At 39.0% G+C, this 23,094-nt stretch overlaps 1 protein-coding gene and 1 long non-coding RNA gene across 2 annotated transcripts; one reads left to right on the top strand and one right to left on the bottom strand.

Annotated features, from left to right (window-relative positions):
* Positions 1-915: 915 nt before the first annotated feature.
* Positions 916-13,005, bottom strand: vps26a (VPS26, retromer complex component A). The gene is made up of 9 exons (XM_088334844.1): positions 12,850-13,005; positions 4,957-5,106; positions 4,644-4,719; positions 4,219-4,375; positions 3,980-4,144; positions 3,794-3,900; positions 3,564-3,665; positions 1,665-1,774; positions 916-1,504 (listed from the first exon to the last, which is right to left on the bottom strand). Exons 1-9 carry the CDS (start codon positions 12,850-12,852, stop codon positions 1,388-1,390), a joined length of 987 nt encoding a protein of 328 aa, XP_088190970.1. The 5' UTR covers positions 12,853-13,005; the 3' UTR covers positions 916-1,387.
* Positions 13,006-14,662: 1,657 nt separating this feature from the next.
* On the top strand, positions 14,663-20,198 carry LOC148368128 (uncharacterized). Its single transcript, XR_015850221.1, has 3 exons — positions 14,663-14,890; positions 19,328-19,727; positions 19,821-20,198. It is a non-coding gene; the product is annotated as an uncharacterized LOC148368128 (long non-coding RNA).
* The last annotated feature ends 2,896 nt before the right edge of the window (positions 20,199-23,094 follow it).

Genomic DNA, 23,094 nt, shown 5'->3' with positions numbered 1-23,094 from the left:
TTCTTACTTTCACCATTTACATCCTAGAACAAAAGAACATCGCGAGCAAGTACGTGAAATTGCCTTGGGTTAAATGTAGCTTGCATTTTCAGTTGGAGGAAGTTCTTCCCGTTACATATTACCAATGGGAAACCCAACCGTAATGTTTTGCATGGCTCTTAATCAAGTTCACTAATTGATATGTAATCCTTACACTAATACACATTTCATCGTGCCCTGTGGTGTCGCATGACACTTTCCTTAGGCGCAACTCATCGGGGTCAATAAGACAATGCCATAAATACTATTGCAAACACAAGGGAGGAAATGCAATTATAAAGTGAAGCCACCATAGAGCAATGTCTGTGTCATTTTTACGCAGACTTGGTTTGAAACATGACAACAAATAAAAATAATTTAACTCAAAATTATAGCAATTTAAAACCTTTAAATTTAAGCATTTTATGATTTCAATCACCTGTGCAGATCCTACAAGAATAAACTACTTGTCATGCTGTTGTTTCCTTATCCTCGCTGTAAATGTGGAATTGGAGTCGTCCAATTTTGTTGTCACAGCATATCCCATGTTGTAACAATGACAATAAAGGCATATTCTATTCTATTCTAATACAAATTTGATTAGTTTTAGTACTAAGGATATAATGTATATACAGTAATGTACAAACACATAGTTCCTGTTTTGATGTGTTGTGGAAAGATACGATGTAAATAAGTGAGGAAAGTTTTACTTTTGCATGTATTCTATAAGGCTAGCAGCCAACATGGTTGTAAATACCTTTAGGTTAGTTTCTGAAATTTAGCTATACATGTTATATCAAACTTGTGTGAAAGAGACATACTAAACTGCCAACATAGGTTTTTAGAGGTTATGGAACATGTGGAATCATGACTTTACACAAGCCAGACAACACAACATTCCATTTAAAATGTATTTGGGGATATATATATATTTTTTTTTTAATAACAGATAAAGTTTGATACACAGGTGATATTTCAAGATCAATGTGATCGAAAAGTCACATAATCTAAGAAAGCACAGTTTGTTTAAGTCTATCAGGAAGGAAAACCTTAACCGCATATTGTAGTAGTAGAGACGAAGACGAACGACCCTCTGTTAGCAAAAAACATTTGCAGTCTTTTTTTGTTTTATCGTTTGGGCATGTCATCAGGCATTTAACAGAAGGTGCATCTCATTTCCAAAGGTGATTGTAGTGGGATGCCAGCAGAAGGAGAGCTCACATTCGGGGTGGAGTCATGGAGATGTTGTCGTTTGTGTACATAAAGCCAAGCTGGCGATGAGACAGTTGTCACACCTTCCACTGCCCGGCAGTGCTTCCGGCTGTTTGTGTGATTGTTTTTCGGTTTCAGTTCATGGTGTCAGCAGTCTTCACATCTCGGGCTGCTCCACACTAACCGGTGGTGTTTGGGAATCTGGAGACTCGTAGCGCTGGTGAAAGTTTCGTTTTTTCATCTTCTCTGGTGCTTTCCTCCACAAAACTATTTCCTGGGAACATAGATAAATATAAAATTTGAGGGAAGATGATATGGCTGACTTGTTAAAATAACATCAACAGATTCTTTGATTCATTTTAAAATAATAACGGATAGACAAGAAGACAACTAGTGATTGGGTGCAAAATACCTTGTATGTCTAAACAATTTACCTGCTGCTTAAAGTATCTTCTATCTTCTTCGTCCACTAAAACTAAATTCAGAAAGTAGCGTACAGAGAACTTTTTGTTGACGTCCCTCATGGTTGCCGTCAAGTCATAACCTGGTCAAAAACAAAACATTAACATCTAAGATCAGCACAACAATAAAAAATTCAAGTAAAACACATGTAAAAGAAATCAGAATATATCACTCGAGATCCACACAAAAATGAACCACTTCACTACTAAGTCGGTGTTAACAGTTAATTGGGGACAAACCCGTTTTAAGCCAAAGGGTGGCGCAGTTCTTTTAGGCTGAGGCGTATTAATAAAACTTGTTTCCCAAACTTGCCATTTCAGAAGGCCAGCTCAGAGCAAGGCATTAACCCCCCAAAAAAATTGACCCTGCATAACAGGGGTCAGGAACCTTTTTGATCCAAAGAGCAATATATGCAAACATATTTCAAGACAAAATTTAACCACAAAACCCGCTCAAGACAAAATCTATTTTTATGCACATTTTATTTCACTGTGCCATTTGATGATTTTATCAAATTTATGAAATAATAATGCCTGTGTCTCTTATCAATTTACCACTTACTTAGGTGTGTTGAGGCTCATTTTGACTTACATGCCATGATATCCGTCAACCTCTACTGCTCACCCAATCAAATTGCTCGAAAGTGGTTTTCTGACGTTTTTATTTATTCACAGTGGGTTTTCATCATACAGTATCTCAACAGTGAACATAAATTTATGAGCTTCCGTTTTAAGGGTTTTTTAGCAACCTACTACTAAAATGGGGTATGTTGGGGTGCCACCTGACTATAAACTGTAGTAGAGAATGTGCCCAATATGTACTGAACTATTAATCCAGTCAATTTTTGCTTCCGGTTTGCATGTACCAAAATCGTGGTTGAAGTCACTCGACTTTGGAACACCACAGAGAAATGTGCAATATGTACATTTTTATCTCTGAGCCATATGTACTTATGAAAAGAGCCACATATGGCTCAGCGCCATAGGTTCTGAACCTTGCTTCATATATGTATTGAGTTTGTTTACCAGACCCTATAACTGTGCATGACGTGCTAATTTTGCCAAATTATTACAGAACAGTTGGCTTATTTAGCTGGAGGTACTGTCACAAATTATAGAAAAAGCCGAATGTGGAATATAAACTATTCTGTGTTTTTGCTTCTTGGTGTATAAGTAACATTAGTTTTGTTCAAAGAAGCTAGATGGAATTTGGAACTTTTTTTAATTGCGGCCGCCCACACCTGACTTGTAATCATAATTGCAGCATCTGTCAGCTTGTTCATAATGTGCGAATGTTCATTCCTTAAACATGCGCCAATACGCTCTTGAAGTTTGGACTGTATTTAAAAGCAGGCCTCTTACTATCGTAATTTTCACACCACACTGACAAACCCCCACAAGGACGACCATGATGTCACTCTCCGGCACTCCCCCAACCCCCTATATGTTCCACCCCAAACAGCTTTGATAAAAGTAAGATAAAAGCTGAGCAGCGCAGTAGGAAAAAAAACACAAGGCCTCTTTGAACTCATTTAGGCATTGCTATTAAATTTTTAACTTGACTGAAACCTCAAACGATGTACCCCACCTTTACAGAACGCAATTAAAATTGACCTGATTGTGATTATAGCCATGCAATCCTAATTTGTGAGGGAAAGAATATTCTAATCTGTATAGATAGGGCAACTAATTATTAGAAGTTTCATTACTAATTGGTTCCAAAGATTTGTACAATTCAAAAAATGTAAGCGTTCATTGTGTTTACCATTCTGTATTTCAAATGTTTATTTCAAGTTCAACGGCATATTATGCTCTTCGGCCCATGTTTCCCGCTTTATCTTTTGTGAAATAATAGCTGAAAAGTAAAGTTACCTGCCAGAAAAAGTCTGATAGGAATTGATTCTCCTTTGACTGGTGCTCCGTCCATGATCTCGTACTTTGCAACTGTATCCGTCTCCGTGGTTGTACTCGGACCTGCAAGGGTGAACAAAAACATGATCTATTGTGGACAGGAGCCAATGAAAGTCAGTTTATTGTAATCTTTTACCAACCACACACAACCAAAATGCTTTGATGTAGTAAAATGCACTTTGGATGCTCACCGACTCCCGTTATTTCCTTCTTGATGAGCTGCAGTTCCATGTGTTGGATCTTGATCCTGACCAGCAAGAAGTAAATCTTCCCAACAATTACATCCTTTAAGTGGTACCTGGCAATGAGACATGTGGAAAGAAGTTGTTCGAGCTTTTCAAACTACATTAAGATTATAATAGTCTCCCTTGTCTTACTTTGATTTATTGTATTCAAACTCAATGTGAAGGCAGTCTTCAATGCCAACCTCCATCTTGATAGAGTTGTTCACATCCGGGTAGGTGGCTAGCTGGTGGACAATAAGCTCATACTCCTTGACAAGATCTGAGAGTCGACGAACTATTGTTACCCTAAGAAAATACCTAATGGAAACAAAAAACATTATTAGACTGGTTATTTGAGCATTTCATTAATTTTAATGGCTGAATGACACAACCTCAGCCTGACGTTTGCTCCGACGTAAGATTCGTAGGGTTTCTCCACCTGCATGAATTCAAAGTCATAGCTTCTGTTTTGAGTGAGCTCCCCCGGCAATGCCAGTTCTTTCACCAAATCCACAAACTCGTGAGTGTTACTTTTATCTGAGAACAGCTCTGAAATCAAGAGGAAGATATTGCAGACTTGAGCTACAAAGCATAAAAAGCAATTTAAAGTTTATAATTGTTATCCATTGACTGAGTTTAAATGTGTTAGGGTTATTTAAAAAGTAGTAAACAAAGAAGTTACGTTTTAGGGCATACAATGTTTATTTGTGGTTCTGTAATACAGGCCACATTCTGTACTCCGTTCAAATGACATTTTGTGACAAGACCATCCGTTATTCTGAAGTAAAAATGTTAGGTAATTTTACTAATTACTCACCGATCTGTCCAACAAACTCAATGCGGATACCCTGGTGCTCCAGTCGTTTTCCTCCCTGCTTTATATTTAAATTTACCTGCGGGGCAGAAAGATTTATTTTTTTGATTAAAATCCAATAGGTAGAAACTAATTTTACACGTTTATATCAATATTTACTGCCATCAACACTGTAACAGCATTTAATCAGTGATCACATTTTACATTAGTTTGCATTTGCTACAATGCAATGCAAAGAATATTTGAAAGAACTAAAAGGCAACAGTATGACAAAGATCGAAAAAAAATTAACAAATCATAAGACAGATCACATTACCTTTCCGGAAACCGATTCGCCGTCATAGAACATATAATGTTTCTCCAGCTTTCCATCTTCTGTCTTGAGTTCAGCAGTTTTCCGGTTCTCTGCATCGTTGAGCAGGACATCAATCTCACACACTGGCCCGAACAGACCTCCCAAAAAACTCTGGAACGCAACACAATAAATCAAAAATAAATGTATTGATTAAGGACATACTCTACTGTTTAGACAAGGCAATAGAAGTTAGTGCTCTAAGCTTATAAGTAATTATAGAATAGAAGAACAGAATATACCTTTATTATCATTTTTACAAAACGGGTTGAACATATTGCGACAACGAAATTGGACGTGGCACTCCAGTTACACATTTTGACTGTAAAGATTAAAAAAGATACAAATAATTTGGATATATATGAACACAAAATATTTACACAAGAAAGTGTGGGCATGTAAAAGCAGAAGATATTTACATTGGGTGTTTACAGGGGATCGTAGTAGTGAACTAGACAATTCCCGCGGCAATTGTAAGAGTTGTGATTGATCTGGAAGATTATCCCGGTATGTATATATAACCCCGGTTGTTAGCATTATGAGTTAGCATAAAGTTTTTAGCTCAGAGAGATGTTTTTGTCATTTTTTACTTGGTTCTGTGAGCATGAAAAAGTTAGCATTAAGCAATTAGCATCCCTTTTTAGCATGTATCCATTAGCATAACTCATAAACATGAGGCCATAAGCATAATTTGTACATATGAAGTCGTTAAAATATTGCCATTACCAAAATTTTTTAGCATGAAGAAGTTAGCATTTAGCCGTTAGCATCACTTTTTAGCATGTAACCGTTAGCATAACTCATCAACATGTACCCATTAGCATAATTTGTAAATATGAAGTCCTTAAAATATTGCCATTTCGAAATTTTTTATTACAAAGAAGTTAGCATTTAGCTGTTAGCATCACTTTTTAGCATGTATCTGTTAGTATAACTCATTAACACGATGCCATTAGCAGAATTTGTAAATGTGAAGTCGTTAAAATATAGCCATTACCAACAATTTTTACTATGAAGAAGTTAGCATTGCCGACAGTGTTTACAGCTAGCGCTAATACTTGGGCTGGCTGTGTGAGAGTCCTGATCGGGCTGGAATTTTTGGTATATGGATACTACTCCAAAAGCTCTGGGAGGAGTTCCCCACGGAATTTTGGCGGAAGAAGATAGATATAATAATAATATGTCAGGGGATTATAATAGTTGTGCTTGCGAAGCACAACTACATTGCCCTGTGCTTACAGCACTTGGCAATGTAGTTGTGCCTTGCTGAAGCAATCACAACTAATTATGCAGTAGTGCAAAAAAAAAAAAGAAGTGCAAAGAGCATTTGTGGAGAATTTCAGCTTTTTTGTGCAGTGTGTATTTAGGGTGCTGATGGCTATGGGGAAGAAACTCTCAGAGCCTGTTTTTGTTTTGTGTGACCTGTAGCGTCTGCCGGAGGGCAGCAGGTCAAAAGAGGTGGCGAGAAGAGTCCTCGATGACGTTTTCCTTGATCTGCTGGACACCAACCTCTCAAAGCACTTCATGACCACAGGTGTAAGTGCACAGGCCTATAATCAATGAGGCTTTCCACTGCTGACTTCTTGGGAATGGGAATGATGGTGCAGGTTTTGAAGCAGGGTGGGACGGTAGCCTGTGACAGGGACTGGTTAAAGATGGTGGTGAAGACCCCAGCCAGCTGTTCAGCACAGTCCCTGAGAACCCTTCCTGGGACTCCATCTAGGCCAGCTGCCTTCCCGGGGTTTCCAGCACACGTCTTACTTCATGCTCCTGAAGTGTCAGTGTGTTGCTGCTCGTTGTTGGTGGGTGTAGTGTGACTGCTGGTGGCCTTCCAGCTTCAAAGCGGGCAAAGAACTGGTTAAGATCTGCAGCTAGTGAAGTATCAGCCACAACAGTCGCCAGGTTGTTGCCTTGTGATGTGATATAGACCCTGCCACATCCTCAGTCATTTCCAGCCAAGAGGTCCTCGATCCTCCTTATGTAGGCTGCCTTTGCATCCTTAATTTCTCTCTTCAGGTCAGCCCTGGCCGTGCTGTAAAGAACCTTGTCTCCAGACCTGAAGGCGGTGTTGCAGTGTTTCAAGAGGGTGCACACCCTGCTGGATGTCCAGGGTTTTTGGTTTGGGTAGACCCTGATTTTTTAAGAAATTTTATTTACTGTGACGTTGTCCATACAGTGTCTAATAATAATAATACGGTATCAGTGTACTCCTGGTGGTCATGATGTTCAAATACCTCCCAGCAAGTCCGTTGAAAACAGTTCTGTAGCTGAGAGAGAGCTCCCTCAGGCCATGTTTGTATTATCCTTGTTGCAGGCTTTGTTTTTCTCCAGAGGGGGTATATGAAGGGGGGATGAACAGACAAAGATGGTCAGATCCAGCTAGGTGGGGGAGGGGGGGAGCTCTGTACGCATGTTTGATGTTACTATACACACGGTGTTTTTTACCCCCTGGTTGCACAGTCCACGTATTGAATGAATTTGGGAAGTATAGTCCTTTAGCATGCCTGATTAATGTTACCAGCGCCGATAAAAGGTCTGTTGGGGTGTGCAAGCTGCTGTTTGTTGATAGCAGCGAGAAGGAGATTTAGCGCTATGCTAACGTTAGCATCCGGTGGAACGTAAAAAGCAATCACAATATCCACAGTTTGCTCTCTTGGTAGATAGAAGAGTCTACAAGATACTGCTAGAACCTCTATATCGAGTGAGCAGTGTGTGTCAATGATTCTCCTGTTATGGCACCACACGTTATGCGCTTAAGCGCATAGTCTGCCACCTCTGTTTTTTTACCGGAGTCTCCGTCTCTCCCGTGCCAGTCTAGCGTGCGTCCTGCTAGTTGGACTGCAGCGTCGGGGATCCGCGAGTGAAGCCAAGACTTCGAAATAACAAAAAAGGCAATTCCGGACAAGGCTGTTGGTAGCGATCCGCAGCTCCAATTCACCAATTTTGTGAACAATGGATCTGGCATGGCTCAGAAACATGCTCGGAAGCGCTGGTAGCCTTCTCAGCCTAGCAGCTAGGCCCGACCTGCAGCCCCGCTTCTGCTTTGCTTCCTCCGCCGTCTCGATCGCTAGTTAGGCAGGCTGGTCACCCAGGGAGATCCAGGTGGTCTCTGTATATACCTCGAGATGTTTTGGGTGTTTTTGTAGTCGTTGTAAAATCCTTCATTGTGAAAGGAGTTGAAATCTAGTCTTAGTCCCAGGTTAATGAGTTCTTGGCAACTCAGGGCATTTTTTGCCAAGCATGTATTTTTTTAGGGAAAATAGGAGGGATTAAAAAAAACATTAAGAACAAAAAGATTAACTGGAGAGCCTGAAGCCGCTGCACTAGGCTTAATTGCCAAGATGTGTTTTAGTTAATCATTTTATTTTTGTTTCTGCCATAGAGCAGTTGTCCAACCCCCAAGCCATGGGTCATTTGGGGCCAGGCCACACAGAAATAAACAAATTCCCTTTATTTTTTGCTGATGATTTTTTTATTGAAACAACTACAGGAGCACCAAATGATAACCTGGGGTTTGAATTACATTCAAAGTGACTTGCACGGGTGGATGCAGTTCCCTTTCCGGGGTGCAATTGTCACCTTGGAAAATAGGATCCGCACCTGTGAAAGATACAGTGACTATGCATACAAACCTTTGTCAATCAAGCAAAAATTGATTGTTGTAGTTTGATTATGCAAGGAATCCCTATGTCGAGAACACGAAAAGCAGCTCACAGAGACTACGGAAGGAGGTTTATCCAGAGAGTTTGTATTTTCCATTACTTGCCAATAGGCTCGATGTGACATGTCGCGTTAAACATCACGATAACGACTAGAGTGGGTTGCATATGATCTAACAAATATATTTATTATCATTATTGGGCACGGCAGTGAAAATATTGCCAGACATTAATCCGGTCTGTGGTCCGGAAAAGAATAAGGACCACTGCCATAAGGCAGGCATGTCCAATGTCTGGCCTGCGATCAAATTTTTCCTGCCTTGCGGCGTCTGTCATAAAATTAATAATATGTGGCCCGCCAATAATGTTGACAACAGTATAAAATAAATGTATATAATTTTTTTCTTTCATCACCATTTCATCAGACGGTGGCAGTAGCCCTTTGGTCACCTTGCCCTTGGCTTTATGTAAGAATTTTATCCCAACCCATATATTATTAAAACTCTTTCTGTGTACCGTCTTTCTTTGTAAATATCTCACGTTTCAATGTGGCTTACATACAAAATGTTCTTTCCTTTAAAAATGTAGTGGGTGCAGCCTATAATCAGGTGCTCCTTAAAGTCAAAATTGTAGGTGTTAAAATCAAGCGGATGTCAACACTCAGTGACACTGAAATGACAACGGTGTATATATTATATATATGGATTTACAATGGATGGGCAGCGGCGCGGCGGTTAGCGCGTGTGCGACACAGTTCTGAGGTCATGGGTTCAAATCCAGCTACCAACCTTCCTGTGCGGAGTTTCCGTGCTTGCGTGGGTTTCCTCCGGGTACTCCGGTTTCCTCCCACATTCACATTCCACAGACATGCATGTCAGGTTAATTGGCCGGTCCAAATTGTCCCTAGGTGTGAATGAGCGAGTTGTCTGTCCCTGTGTGCCCTGCGACTGGCTGGCAACCAGTTCAGGGTATCCCCTGCCCAATGCCCGAAGATAGCTGGGATGGGCTCCAGCACCCCCGCGACCCTACTGAGGATAAGCGGTTCAGATAATGGATGGATGGATTTACAATGATACCTTTTTATACAAGAACCACTAAACACGATTTCTTTCTTTTGACAAAAATCTACCTTGTATATGAAGGAAAATCCAGTTCACAGGCATTTCCAGAGGGTACCACTGGGAACCACTCACTGTTTTTTGAGTGTATAATTTTGAGTGTACAGTGAGTGCTTATGTATCAATAGTCTCTCAATATCATACCTGTCATCATCCACCAATTGCTTCCCTTTCAATGAGTGCAAATCCTCCTTATTTAGCGGTAATAATCCATACAAACACAAAACACCACCAACTCACAGCCTAACAGACTTTGCAGAAGACCTTGATGATATTAGTAATCTACGATGACGTCATCTGCTACCAGTCACAGAGACAATCCAGATTTGAGCCGAAATGGGCAAAATGAGTCTTTAAAAAAAAAAAAAAAATCCCATACAAAAAGTATTATACGCAATACACAATTAGAAATGATTGAAAAAAAATGTATGAAAACCAGGCAAAAATAAATTGACAAGTATAATCTCCGAGACTCCTTGTACCCACAACCCCTTCTCCGCAGCACGCACACATTCGTTAAGGCCCTCATAAAGAACTTGCATTTTATTTATTCATCTCATACACATGTTATTTTTTTTATGTTTGACTACTATTTGAATGAGTTCCGTGATCAGAAGGGTGTGTTTTACAGAACTATTAAAGACATTTGAGAAACGTGAAATCTTTTTAGTCCAATACAAAAATAAATCTTATAAATAGGTTCAAATACAAGATAAATAAAATGTGCAAATGCAGCAAATACAGCTGTGATGTTTACATTACATTGGCTAAAAGGACTGAACACATCATTTAGCAGTTAATTTACTTTATTAAAATGTTTTTTTAATGTAAGCGACCGGAAACACAATTCAGTGAAATTGTTTGTATTACAAGTTTCAAAACAGAATGGTAAAAGTTTGATTTGGGGCATTTGATCTGTAAAAATTGGGATTGACATGGTCATTGGTGCATGTCAAAAATTCTAGGTGGCTCATTGGTCTGGACAAACATGAATGACTTTAATCATCGCCAAACTAGTACAATTAATTAGATATAAACGTCTAAATGTCCTTGGGAAAGACACAGACTGAACCCTTAATGCCCCCGATAGGCAGGTAAATGTAAAATTTAAATGTCCTATAAAACAATCCTTTGAGTGTACCAAAGTGCTTTACAGTAATAACAATAAATACAACAGTATAAAATAAGATAAAATAAAAGTATCCTGTCACTACTGAGTATTAAAAGCCATCCCGAAGAAGTGTGTTTTTAAGGCCCAGTCACACAGCCTTTCACTGGCGTATTGCGGCTGAATCACGGCCAGAAATTTATGCCCGTGAAGCAGACGCTGTTGGACGCTTTGAGATCGCAGTACAGACGCGATACAACCGTGCTTTACACGCGGTAAGAAATTCACACGCAGTTGGCCGCGCAAAAAGTTTTGCGCTGCTCAAAAATTTAGACCACGGGTAACCGCGGGCGGCACAGCGATGCAGCCGCAGTTACCCGCGATAAGGACGCGGAACAGTCGCCGGCCAATTTTGCACATTTTCCACCGCGGGCCAAAACAAAAAAAAAACAAACACAAAATTTTACCCGCGACCGGACCTTTAGCCTGGATTTAAAGTGGCCCAGGTCAGATAGGCGCATTGCATGGCTGCCTCAGATTTTTGCAATGTGTGTGTGTGAATGGGTGAACAAAGCACATTGTAAAGTGCTTTGAAAGGTCTTCAGTGACTTGGAAATGCTATACAAATGCAGGTATTTACCGTTTGCACAAGCGAGCACAATCTTGAAACAGATTAAGCCCGTATTAAGAGCTACCATTTTACACTGTATTTTTACATTTTGGAACGTCTCTGATACATCACTACAAACCAAAATACCAGGGTGTTGCTAGCATCTCTTGTAGCCACCAGAATGTCAGGGGTCAACAATTCCGGTCTTGTTAAGAGTGGGAGGTGGGTGTTGTTATTTCCAGTTAGTATGCATGTCAAAAGATTTGTATTGAGTTGCAAGAAAATTTTAAACTCATAATTGCGTAGACTCAATTGACTCAGGGTCCGACGGAGCTGGGGTCTGGATGACACAGAGAACAATTTGTTAGTAATGATTTAATGTGTAATGGTGTCTTAGTACAGCGTCTTGTGGCTGAAGGACCAGCGCTTGCGGCTCGACGTTGACAAAAATGAAGATGTAAGGCTATGGAAGCCGTAAAATGACCGGTGATGGACATTGACAAAAGTGAAAGGTTGAGAGAAAAAAATAAGGTTTGAAAAGGAACAGTGGACTTTCGAACAAGGTGTTCTGTTCCAGGGAGAAGTTTTCCAGCAATGGTTTGGATTGTGTGCAGCTTGCCTGTGAATGACAATCTCATCTGTGAAAAACCGTCCTCGAAAGGATTTGTCTCAAAAGGATCCATCTGGACAGCTGTTTTGTTGAAGCGTGTGGGAGACAAGGCAAACAGTGTACCATCTGCTGTAGAAACCTGATAAGTTTGCCATTGTTCTTACACAAAAAATATAAAATAATAACAATTTATGTGGGCTGCACTAACACTAAAGGGACAATGTGTTTTATTTGACCACTAAATGTTATTATATTGTGTAGCGCTACCGAAAAGAAGTGCTAAAAAGCACAACGAAGAATACAAACTACGGAGACTCAAAGAAACTAAAACACATTTATCTTCTTAATTTCGTTGCTAAGCCCTTCACAAATAAAGAAAAAAACAAATGGAAAAATCGAACTGTCTCCCAAGGGGCAGCTGACGGACCCGGGCCGCGAGTTTAAGAAGTACACGTCAGACGTTCAGACACATTACGCAAATAAAATAATTAGGAATTACATTGGCAAACGCATGGGAAAACTACAAACCTGCTCAACCAGCTAGTTATTTTAGTATGAGAAACATCCACAGACGGCCGCTTACTTTGCTAACTCGACAAGCCCTGCTAGCTTGTCTTCGCCTCGTGAAAACAACCGGTCGCTTTCTTGTTACATCAGAAACACTTATTCGTGTAGCATTTCTATCAACGAGAGAGAATTTGGTTGCGATATGTTGCTGAATGCAAAAGCTCAGAGGTCATTTTGCTACTCACCATCTCAGCCGCCTTGTTGACACTTGAAGCTAGTAGCCAGCCTCGCTAAGTTTAAGCGCGTGCGCATGAAACAGGCGTGTCGTTCCACAAACCTGCTGGTCACGTGAGGCAGGTCAGGTGACTGTGGGCGCGGCGGTAAACCTCGCATGATCGCATATGCCTCAACTGAGAGATTTCTGTCTATTTGGTCTGGCATTCCTATCTGTAATAAATTCACCCTCCAGGAAAGGTTTGCATTGCTTGGCGATCAGGGTTGTGACTTCTTTGTACATTTTCTTTTGACTTGCAGTGTCTCAAGAAAAAGTGGTGCCGTGTCATTAAAACAACTTCTGTTGCTTAAACTTTTCACAGTGTCCGTTTTCAGTTACCTTTGTTTGGTAAGCATGTTTTTTCGATATTTTTTTGTGTGTTGATATTACATCATATTCCATCATATTCATTGAAAACAGCCACAGACTCTTGGAAAACTAGGCGGACGCAGTTTTTTTCGGGAAAAAAAAATATTTAAAAAAGGAACTTGTAGTCACCATGTCAGAAATGGGGTCGACTAAAATTCTTACAGAAAGCCAGGGGCAAAGTGGCCAAAAGGCAACTGCCATCCTCTGGTGAAATGGTAGAATGTTTTCTTTTTTTGTACACATTTTTTTATGATGCAATCAACAATAGTGGCGGGCTACATATTGTTAACTTTATGGCAGAGGCTGCAGGCCAGTAAAAATTAAATCATGGGCCATAACAGACGTTGGACATGCCTGATTGAGAAAAAAGTAAGTATGAAATGTAGACATGGACATAACCTGCCTGTTTTTTTGGGTGCTCAAGCAGCCCCAAATTGCATGTTAAAAGTTTTTTTTCCCCTAATTTAGAACAAGATAGGCTTATATGTGATGATAAACGCTAGATTAAAAAAAGTAAAAAAGGAAAACAAAATAAAACTGAACAACGCAGTGTCGGAAGTACCCCACAGCCTTGAAATGGTTCAGTCCATATTATTCCTAGAACGGTGCCACCCACGCCCCTTCCCCCCTCCTGCTCCTCTTACGCTCGGCTAATAACATGCCATACAGAATAATGTAAATATGTAATCAAATTCAAGATGTATTCTAAAAATTATTTATTTTCTCGTCATCAATTGACCACAGATTTGTATGGATTATCCGTAAACTACATAAAAAAATTATGAATTTATGCTGATTTATATGATACTGAATTTTTATATTCTTGGTGATAAAACAGCCTGTGTTCGAGAACACGACGATACATTATTTATTTATTATTTTATTATCTATTTTTTGTTTAATTGTAAAGGACCTTAATAGTATTCTGTAATATAAATGTTTTGTTGTTTTCCTCAATGTCAGATTATTTTCTTTAGTTAGAGCGGACATGAAATAAACTTTAATTTTAAAGGTATCTCGCCAAAAGCGAGCGTTTCCGAGTCTTTATCTCCAATTAGAAAAAGCCCGTACGCCAGACAAAAGAAGATTTACAACCCCTTGCGAAAAGTATGGAATCACCAGTCTTGGGCAAGCTCTCACTTAGACATTTTATTCTGCAGAAAAAACTCAGATCACAAATAATGAAATGATCGTATAGTCATTCCAGGGTGCAACACACTGGCATTCAGAACCTTTAAAATAAATTAAAAAGCATTGCAATGGTCCGTAAATGTTACTTTTATAGAGCATGTGCAAGGAAATAAATACGGAATCACTCAATTCTGAGGAAAAAAATAAGGAATCCGTGCATCTTGAGTAGAAAATAAGGACACGCCTAGTCAATTTCCTTTCCTTAATTGGGCACCTGGCTTGGATTAAGTCTGCTCGTCAACAGTTAACTGTGCAGTTATCACACCTTGGATGGCTCCTGGACTAAGTGTATAGGCAGGCAACATGGCTCTAACAAGAAATATGTCTCTTGAAACCAAATGCAGGGTCGTCAAACTTTTTGAAGAAGGTAATTCTACTCGTACGGTTGCCAAAGATGTGGGTTCTTCACAGTTAGCTGTATCGAAGATTTGGACCAAGGACAAACAGCCTAGGTAGGTTGTTAAAGTAAGGCAAGGAAGACCTGTAGGCGTTAAGACAAACAACTATGTAAAGGCCATATGTCTTGAAAATTTACAAGACAAATTAAGTGGAAATAGGTGGAAGTTGATGTCAATGTATGTGACAGAACTTTGCAAAAAAGCCTCAAGGAAATTGAATTTTTATATAGGAAACCTAAAAGGAAACCATTGTTGACTGCAAGATTGCTAAAGAATACTGTTTGGCACTCATCAAGTCCATGCCTAGGAGACTGCAAGCTACCATAAAAGCCAAAGGTGGTGCACCTAAATACTAGTGACATGTTTTGATTGGTATTTCTTTTGTTTTTCATGATTCCAGATTTTTTTCCTCATAATTGAGTGATTCCATATTTATTTCCCTGCACCTGCTGTATATGACTGCAATGTTTTTCTTAATTTATGTTAGTGTTTCTAAATACCAAAATGTTGCACTTTGGAATTACTTTAGGCTTGTATGTTTGTTGAGTTTTTTTTTCTAAAGGTTAAAATGTCTGCGTGAGGGCTTGCCCAAGAAAATACGAGTCTGCTAAGAAAGGACAAAAGAGTGTCATGAGATAAGAGCGCAATGTATTATTAGTGTTTGCCATTTGTTTGCTCAAAGATTCATTCATTCAATGGACATTGTGGTGTTTTGTCACCAGCATGTTTATCTGTTAAAAATGGTCACAATGCACTTCAGGGGAGATTTTTGTACAGTTAGAATGCTCTTTTTTATTAATGTTTTTAGATCAGTCTTGTGGCAAACAATATTTCATAAAAAACGATGTATTGTAATTTTCTTTTAGTTTTTATGTTGCTGTATAGTGACTGTGATTGAAACGGTTGTTTAAGTAAACACTGTGAAGCATCAGTCAAAAAGCTTGACCATCATTTATCCAGTTCAAGAGAATTTCCTCTTCTGAGGGGGGTGTGATAGGAAATTGAGAAGTCAAGTCACATTTATTCGAATAGCCTTTTAATCACAAAATGTCTCAAGGGACTGCATAGTGAAGGATTTTATACATTTGACTATAAAGGATTTTATACGATTGAATACAAATTGCATTTAATGCAAAAGATATTCACTGACTGGGCTGTGGTGCAAGGTCAGGGCAACCTGGTGGAAAATGTTGTTTACAGGAACAGCAGGAACGGGACGTACGGCTGATAAGATAATCAGTACATCCAGATGCAGAAAGGCCCTGATGACGTAGAAACGCTCGGTGTTGTTTTGAGTATCCCAGACATCGGGGACGCTCTTCGACGAGATGGTGAAGCCCAGGGGGCTTCTTTGGCACGCCAATGGGAGGAGTCGGCACGCCTTTAAGAGGAGAGAAGATGGCCAATAGGAGAAAGCTAAAGGACTTGAGAAAAGGCTTGACACAAACTCCAACGTCACTAATTCGGCCGTTTTCGATGGAGTACACAGTTAAATTGTTAATGAAATTAAATCTGCCCCCGTGTGGAAATATCTGCTTCCTGTTCATCTTTTCCCTCAGGAAACGAGCGCGCATAAATTGTTGGGTGAATGTAGGTTGTGTTTGGTTAATGGAGTCAGATAACTAATTTGAACAATTTGGTAAATGGCACATTTTGATATTTAATTCCAGGGTTGGGTAGGGTTACTTTAAATGCATTACTTTCAATTACTTTTGGATTACTCCAATACCAAATATGCTAATATAAGACAAAAGCAAAATATGAATAAAATAACAAAATTTTGTGCAGGCTTGGGGAGTAACGGAATACATAGAGCGGCAAAAATGATGTTGGCAAGCTGTTTGGATTTATTTTCATTTTGTTTCTGTCGCATTTTATGTTAGTTTTGTCGGAGATAAGAGATCAAAGCCAGGAGAGAAAGCTTACCACGTGTTGTGAGTCATAATTTTTGTAAATATATGTTTAGTTTCTTTTGTCTTTTATTAGCATATTTGATATTGGAGTAATCCAAAAGCAATTGAAAGTAATCAAGTTAAAGTTATCCTACCCAACCCTGTTTAATTCCCAACCATTCTGGCGACCCCGAAGCGAATTAAGGGGGAAATACTTTGAGAGACCACAGGATTAGACATTGCAAATTGCCCCTGTTTCCTCTGGTGGCCACATTCTTTAAGGTAAGCACAATATTTGTTATTTAAAGTATACATTCTGCACAATTGGAGACTACTGAATTGAACGGAGGAAAACGGTGGTAATTTGTTTGGATATTGTACAAGAAATATGTTGAAGGTGTAAAATCTGCGAAATGGGAAGGTTTTGGTACTATTTCGTGGTTCGGTCGGAAAGTGTAAAATTTGGTACACTTCCTATGTGAATAGTTTTGTGCTATTCGTGGTTCTGATACGGTGTAAAATTTGGTATTTGTGTATCACAAAGTTGGTTATAGCAACAAAAAGTTGGAGTTTGTAATTTAGAGTGTGAAAGTGGATGTGGTGTGACTGGTGTGATACAATTTGGACCTTCTTGTTGAAAATTTGGCCAGGACATACGGGGGCAGATAAGCGCATTGATAGATTTTTTAGGAGAAGAAGCCTGGACTAGGATCGAGTCTCAAACTGAGAAAAAAAGTGAAATAAAAATAAAAGAGATCAAAATAAACCAAGTTGCAGAAGGGAAATTGAGCCAGGGTACATGTTTCAATCTAAACACAAATTTAAAATTCAAAAGAAACCTAAATCACCAAATTTTGTTAAATTAATTCACTTAAGTAAACAAAACAAGGAACAGTAAAATAAAAATAAGAATTAGACGTTTGTTTGTCTGGGTATGTCTTATTTGTTGGTGTGTGTACCTATCCTGTAAGCTTTTATTTCATGTGTTTGTGTTTGTCTTGTCAAAAAGAAAAAGCTTTCAAAGAAGCTGAGATTGATTAAAAAGCGATATTTAACAAGAATTGATAGAACATTTGGTAATGGATTTTTTTTGAGAAATTGGCGTTCAACAAGTGGTCCCAAATATTTTTTTATTTTTTACGGTCCAATTTTTTTTTTTTTTTTTTTTTTTTTTTTGTTGAAAATCGATAAATTAAGGAGTGAGAAGGTTAGGGAAAAACATGAGTAAGTGATTTTGGATACGTTAATTCAAGATAATGCCAGATTAATGCAAAAAAGGATAAAATATTCCTGTTTTTACTTCAGAATTGGTAAATCAAGGACTGAGAAGAGTAGGAAAAATCTAATTGAGTGAATTGGAATATATTAATTTGAAAACGGCATTTTTATACAAAAATATAGAAAAATCGTTAATAAATTATTTTCAATGAATATGGAAGAAAAATGTATTGATGGGAATACAAATGAGTAAGAACTCGCAGGTCAATATACATCATTTTCACATTAAATCAGTGAAGCTATAGTCGTAGATTTAATTGTTTTGAAGGAAAAAATTGATTAAATACAAGAAAGGTTAAATGGAAAAAGAATTGGCAATGGAGGGTGAATTTGATAGAGAATATAATGATTGGGATTTATGTAGTAAATTGGCAGATACATTTGTGACATTGAAATTGGAAAGACTAGTGGAAGACCAAATGGAGAAAATTTATTAATGCGTGGATCAAACCATGGACAAAACAGTATGCGTTTAATGGGAATCTCAGAAGGCTAGTGGTTAATAGAAGAAAAAAGAGCCAGTGTGAGAGGGCGAGTGAGGAAGGAATGTTATGTTAAGAATGGATTGTTGGCAGAGCAGGTAGGGAAGTTACAAATACAGGAATATAAGAGTAAGTGAGAGAAGGTGAGTAGAGAGAGGCAAGGAGCATAAAAGAAGGAAAGAAAGTAAGAAAAATGACAAAAGGTAAAAGAAAGAGGGAAAAAGAATAAGATAACAGGAATTGTGAAGAGAAAAAGGCATTAGTTTAGATGAAAGCGGACATGCTGGTTTAAGATCAGGTAATTGTGCAATTTTGTAATTGTAATCCTGTGCAGTCCTTCGAGACATTTTTGTGATTAAGGGCTATATAAATAAATGTGACTTGACTTGTCTTTCGTTGGTCGTGGTGGACCACACTGGTCACCTGACGAGGGATCAGAGTGTCTGGGACACAAGCTGGGTTTGAGGCCCAGGGAGGTCTGATTCCTCCAAAATTAGAATACTCTACGGAGTGGAGGGTTTGCGTCCCTGGGGTTATATAGTCCCCTAAAGTAAAATACCCCACGGATTAAGAGGGTTCAAGGCCCGCAAAAGGATTAGCCTCCGCAAAAAAGTCATCAGAGGAACCGGGTTCCACGGAACTGGGTTCCAATCTGTAGGGAAAAGAGAAAGGAACTGGGTTCCAAAGTGAAGTCTAAAAAAGAAAGTAAACATTAAAGGAAGGATGTGTGTGAGAAATAGTTATAAATTAAAAGAAAAAACAACTGTGGGAGAGAGTAGCCTAACCTGCAGTTTTGCAATCTCATTGTGACAATGCATTAACCCACTCTTATCTCATAGGACAGCTGTCGAAGTGATCGGCCTGGAGGGAAGAATCACAGAACAGGCAGCAAAAACATGGGAAAACTTAAAAATGAAATACATGGTAATGCAAAATTCAATTTGATCGCCATCATCCTAACCCGTTAAATGTTATGTATATCTTGTTTCAAATACATACACAATATATTAGTGTCATGTTACTGAGTGTTGTGATTGCAGAACCTAAAAATGCCCAAAATTGGATCAGTCACATGTAATGGAGAACAAACTGCATCAAACTGGTATTATTATGAGGCCATGCATGCAGTTTTCGGTGGTAGGCTATACGTTGACCCACCAGTATTGGTGGTCATTCACCCCACCTGAATCCACAGAACCACCAATAGTAATTTGAGAGGAGCAGGAACTGAACCTACCAGTAACATTTTCTTCTTGTACAGCACCATATAAACAGTTGTTTTTGTACAATACACAGGCATAATTATTCTTGTTTTTTCCACCCAACCCAAAGGCCAATATAGAACATCCCATGGAAGAGCTGGCCATCATTACAGCTACCACACTATCCACACCACCGGGCACGTTGTCGGCATCTTCCACTCCGGCACCAAACCAAATCACCCAGAAATAAAAGGCAGCACGATACACTTCTTGACTTTTTGAAAGAGGAGTCTGACAGAGTGCAGAAAAGGCACGAGGAAACTGAAGCCAAAACTGAGCGGTTCCTGATCCTTTTAGGGAAGCCTGTGGACAAATTGCCTGAGCAATGATATCTCTGCAATGTTCCCCTTTGTTTTATAAACGGAAAATATTTTATTTTATTAAGGACTCAATGAAGCTCCAGTTTGTGTTTTCTACTTTTATGGAAGTATTGGTCAATTTTCTTACATTTTGTGACGCATTATTTTGGACTGTTCTTGTGTTTGTTTACTTCTCTTTGTGTCACACGTTTAAGACCCCTACTATATGTCATAAAATGGCATTGAGGTACTAGTAAGAAGGTTGTCATTTATGTCTACACAAACATTGGGTATTATGTGAACGTGGGTTGTACGTTAACCCTTACTGTATATTACCAACTGCGTCATTTTTAAAATTAATGGATGTACCTTGTAAAGATGAATTATTGCTACATAGCGCTCAAGCCGTCTTCAGTTTAGCACATTTCTCCTCTGATGATTGGAGAGACGGAAAAGGTGATGAGCTTTTAGGGGATTGGTAATAACACAGCTGTAGCGGGCATTTTCAACGTTGCACAGAGACTCGAGTTTTTTACAAGTGACGTAGGCCAATACGTCACTGAGGTCTACAGCCAATTGATATTACCGCCATCTCCTGGACTGGGGTGGAACCTTGCAAGTGCCGTCCAATTTCTTCTCTCATTGAGGGGACTTCCCTGTGGGTGGACCTCACTGGAGGGCTTTCAGGGCCAAGTAAGAGGAATGGAATTGGGCCTTAGCATTGGGTAACAACACAAGAAACATAGTGAACATTAATAAAATAAATAGATAAAAAAACCTACGCAATATGTAAAAAATGTGTCCAGAAAGTCCTTGACAGCAACTACACCTCAATCCTGTAATATTGTCCAAAGAGTCCATGACAACAATGATGCAGCTTCGCATCTTTGTTGGCTGGTCGCTGCAAATGTTGACATGCTCCAGGTCCAGACGCTGGTCCGCTTACTCATTTTGATTTGTTCTTCTCCCACATTTCACCACCAGTCAGGCAGTCGGGAAGGACAGGAAAAGAAAATGAGGTGGGCACCATTCATAAACTATTAAATAGAAGCACTGATAAAAGGGTAGATTTTTTTTTTCCATTTGTCTATTTGAATGTGTAAAATTCTCAACTTTTTGGGATGTAGATTTTCTTTCTAATTGAAACATTTACTTTTGAATGAATTTAATACAATTTTACAAGACCAGATGATTACTACTCACCTGATCTTCATATGGGCAGTGACCATGTTGGATGGGTATGTGCGAGTTTACATTAGGGATGGGCGATGCGGGGAATTTGGGTATTTTTTAAATTGATACGATCCAAGTAAATCTATGGAGATTCAAAGTGACTAAATGCACAATGTTTCTCGTGATTTTTTTTTTTTTTTACCATAGTTTCACAAGGTTTTTGGGGAACCCTTAGAAGCACGATGGCAAACGAATATGCCAGCTCCATCTATATGAGCCTTATGTTATGTATAGTACTGAAAATACAAATTTCTTGACCCATGAGTATTCAAAAAATGCATGGGCCACATGGCAGGACGGTGATGTAAAGAAAGCATGTTATACAACATACTGTCCACATGCGTATTCAAAGAATTGTTTTATCTTAAAGCCCCTATGTGTGCGTAACATTTTCTTGTGGAGCTTCACTACTTTTATGGGGTTCATTTTGCCATCACTAGCTGACAGGTAAGGTCTTATTGGTGGATTCATATTGGAGTCTGTTTAGTGTTCCTTTTTATGATTGTCCTATTTAAAATGATTGTTAATTCTCCCCCAATTATGTCACTGAACTGTGATAAAGAGGGGAAACTGTTGCGGTTCTAGACAAATAAGGATCAGAACTTGAGCTGATTGCCTTGCCTCATTGGCTTAAATTTATTTATTTTGGCTTTCATTGTGTGTTCGAGAAAAAAAAAACCTTGCAGACTACAGTGGAACCTCGGTTCTCGACCATAATCCGTTCCAGAACCCTGTTCGAAAACCGATTTGGTTGATCACGGAAAATCGTTTTTCCCATTAAAAGTAATGTAAAATCATTTTAATCCGTTCCAACACCCTGAATTTTTAGCAAGAACGTAAACATGAAGCTAACCCAGGTTAATCGTACGTTCGCGTACAAAAGATTACGCTAACATGAACGTGTAAAAATAAAAAAATCAGGTCGTTTACACGTCATTTAGCACCCGGGTCTCCACAACAAGTGGTGAGCGGTTAAAGGATAAAGAAAAGAATTATGAATAGGATTTCTTACCTTTGTGGTGCTCAGCAGAAGCCATGCTGTATGTATAGCAACATCGGAAACTCCCACACCTTCTTCATATTTTGCTATTATTTCTTTCTTAAATGCAATAGTTGTACGCACTACTCTTCTTTTTCACCTGTAGCAACTTTGCTGCTTGCACCGAACTTCTTTCGAGGCATAATTAGGGGTTAAAACACTCCGTTCACCGATATTCAAAACGAAAGCAAAAAGAAGTGCGTGCTCACGTGACAACAGTTCTTCACGATGGGTGGGGGCAATCTACACCCGTACGTCGCTCCGCATCGCCCCCAGTGTACCGGCGTTCGAACTCCGATTTTTTTTTAACGAAAAGCAAAGCAAGAATTTCTCTAAATTTTTAGTCGAGAACCGATTTGTTCGAACTGAGAGGCGTTCGAAAACCGAGGTTCCACTGTAGTCCCTTTTGAGTTGCCGTAGTTTACTCTGTTTACTTGAGGGCCACCAGAGCCAAGGTCACGGTGAGGTTTTTTTCACAAGAAAAGTTTTGCTAAAATCATTCAACTCATCTCAAATTACTTTTTCAAAATAAGATCATTTAAAATAAACCAATCAGCAATAAAGGAATTTAATTTAGGGACAGTGTGTACTATTTGACCACTAGATGTTGCTGTATTGTGTTGAGCAACCAAAAACGAGTGCTAAAAAGCATTGGAATACAAACTACTACCAAACCGTACCAATGTTCCAATTTTTTGCCTAGCCTTTCGCAAGGTTACATTTTTTAGGGGTACTCATGGCAGCAAAATGGCTGGCATTTGTCAGCTACCTCT

The sequence above is a fragment of the Urocampus carinirostris genome, chromosome 4, assembly GCF_059441175.1.
Source record: "Urocampus carinirostris isolate Australia breed hairy pipefish chromosome 4, RoL_Ucar_1.0, whole genome shotgun sequence".
In the NCBI taxonomy this organism is placed as follows: domain Eukaryota; kingdom Metazoa; phylum Chordata; class Actinopteri; order Syngnathiformes; family Syngnathidae; genus Urocampus; species Urocampus carinirostris.
The sequence above is the reverse complement of the archived record's forward strand: the minus strand, read 5'-3'. Positions and strand labels throughout refer to the sequence as shown.

Excerpts from the sequence above, each read along its gene's own strand:
- vps26a (XM_088334844.1), bottom strand. Across the intron at positions 4,376-4,643 it reads TGAGTTTGTTGGACAGATCG|AGCTGTTCTCAGATAAAAGT; the intron begins GTGAGTAATTAG and ends TCTTGATTTCAG. Across the intron at positions 1,505-1,664 it reads GAAGATACTTTAAGCAGCAG|GAAATAGTTTTGTGGAGGAA; the intron begins GTAAATTGTTTA and ends CTATGTTCCCAG.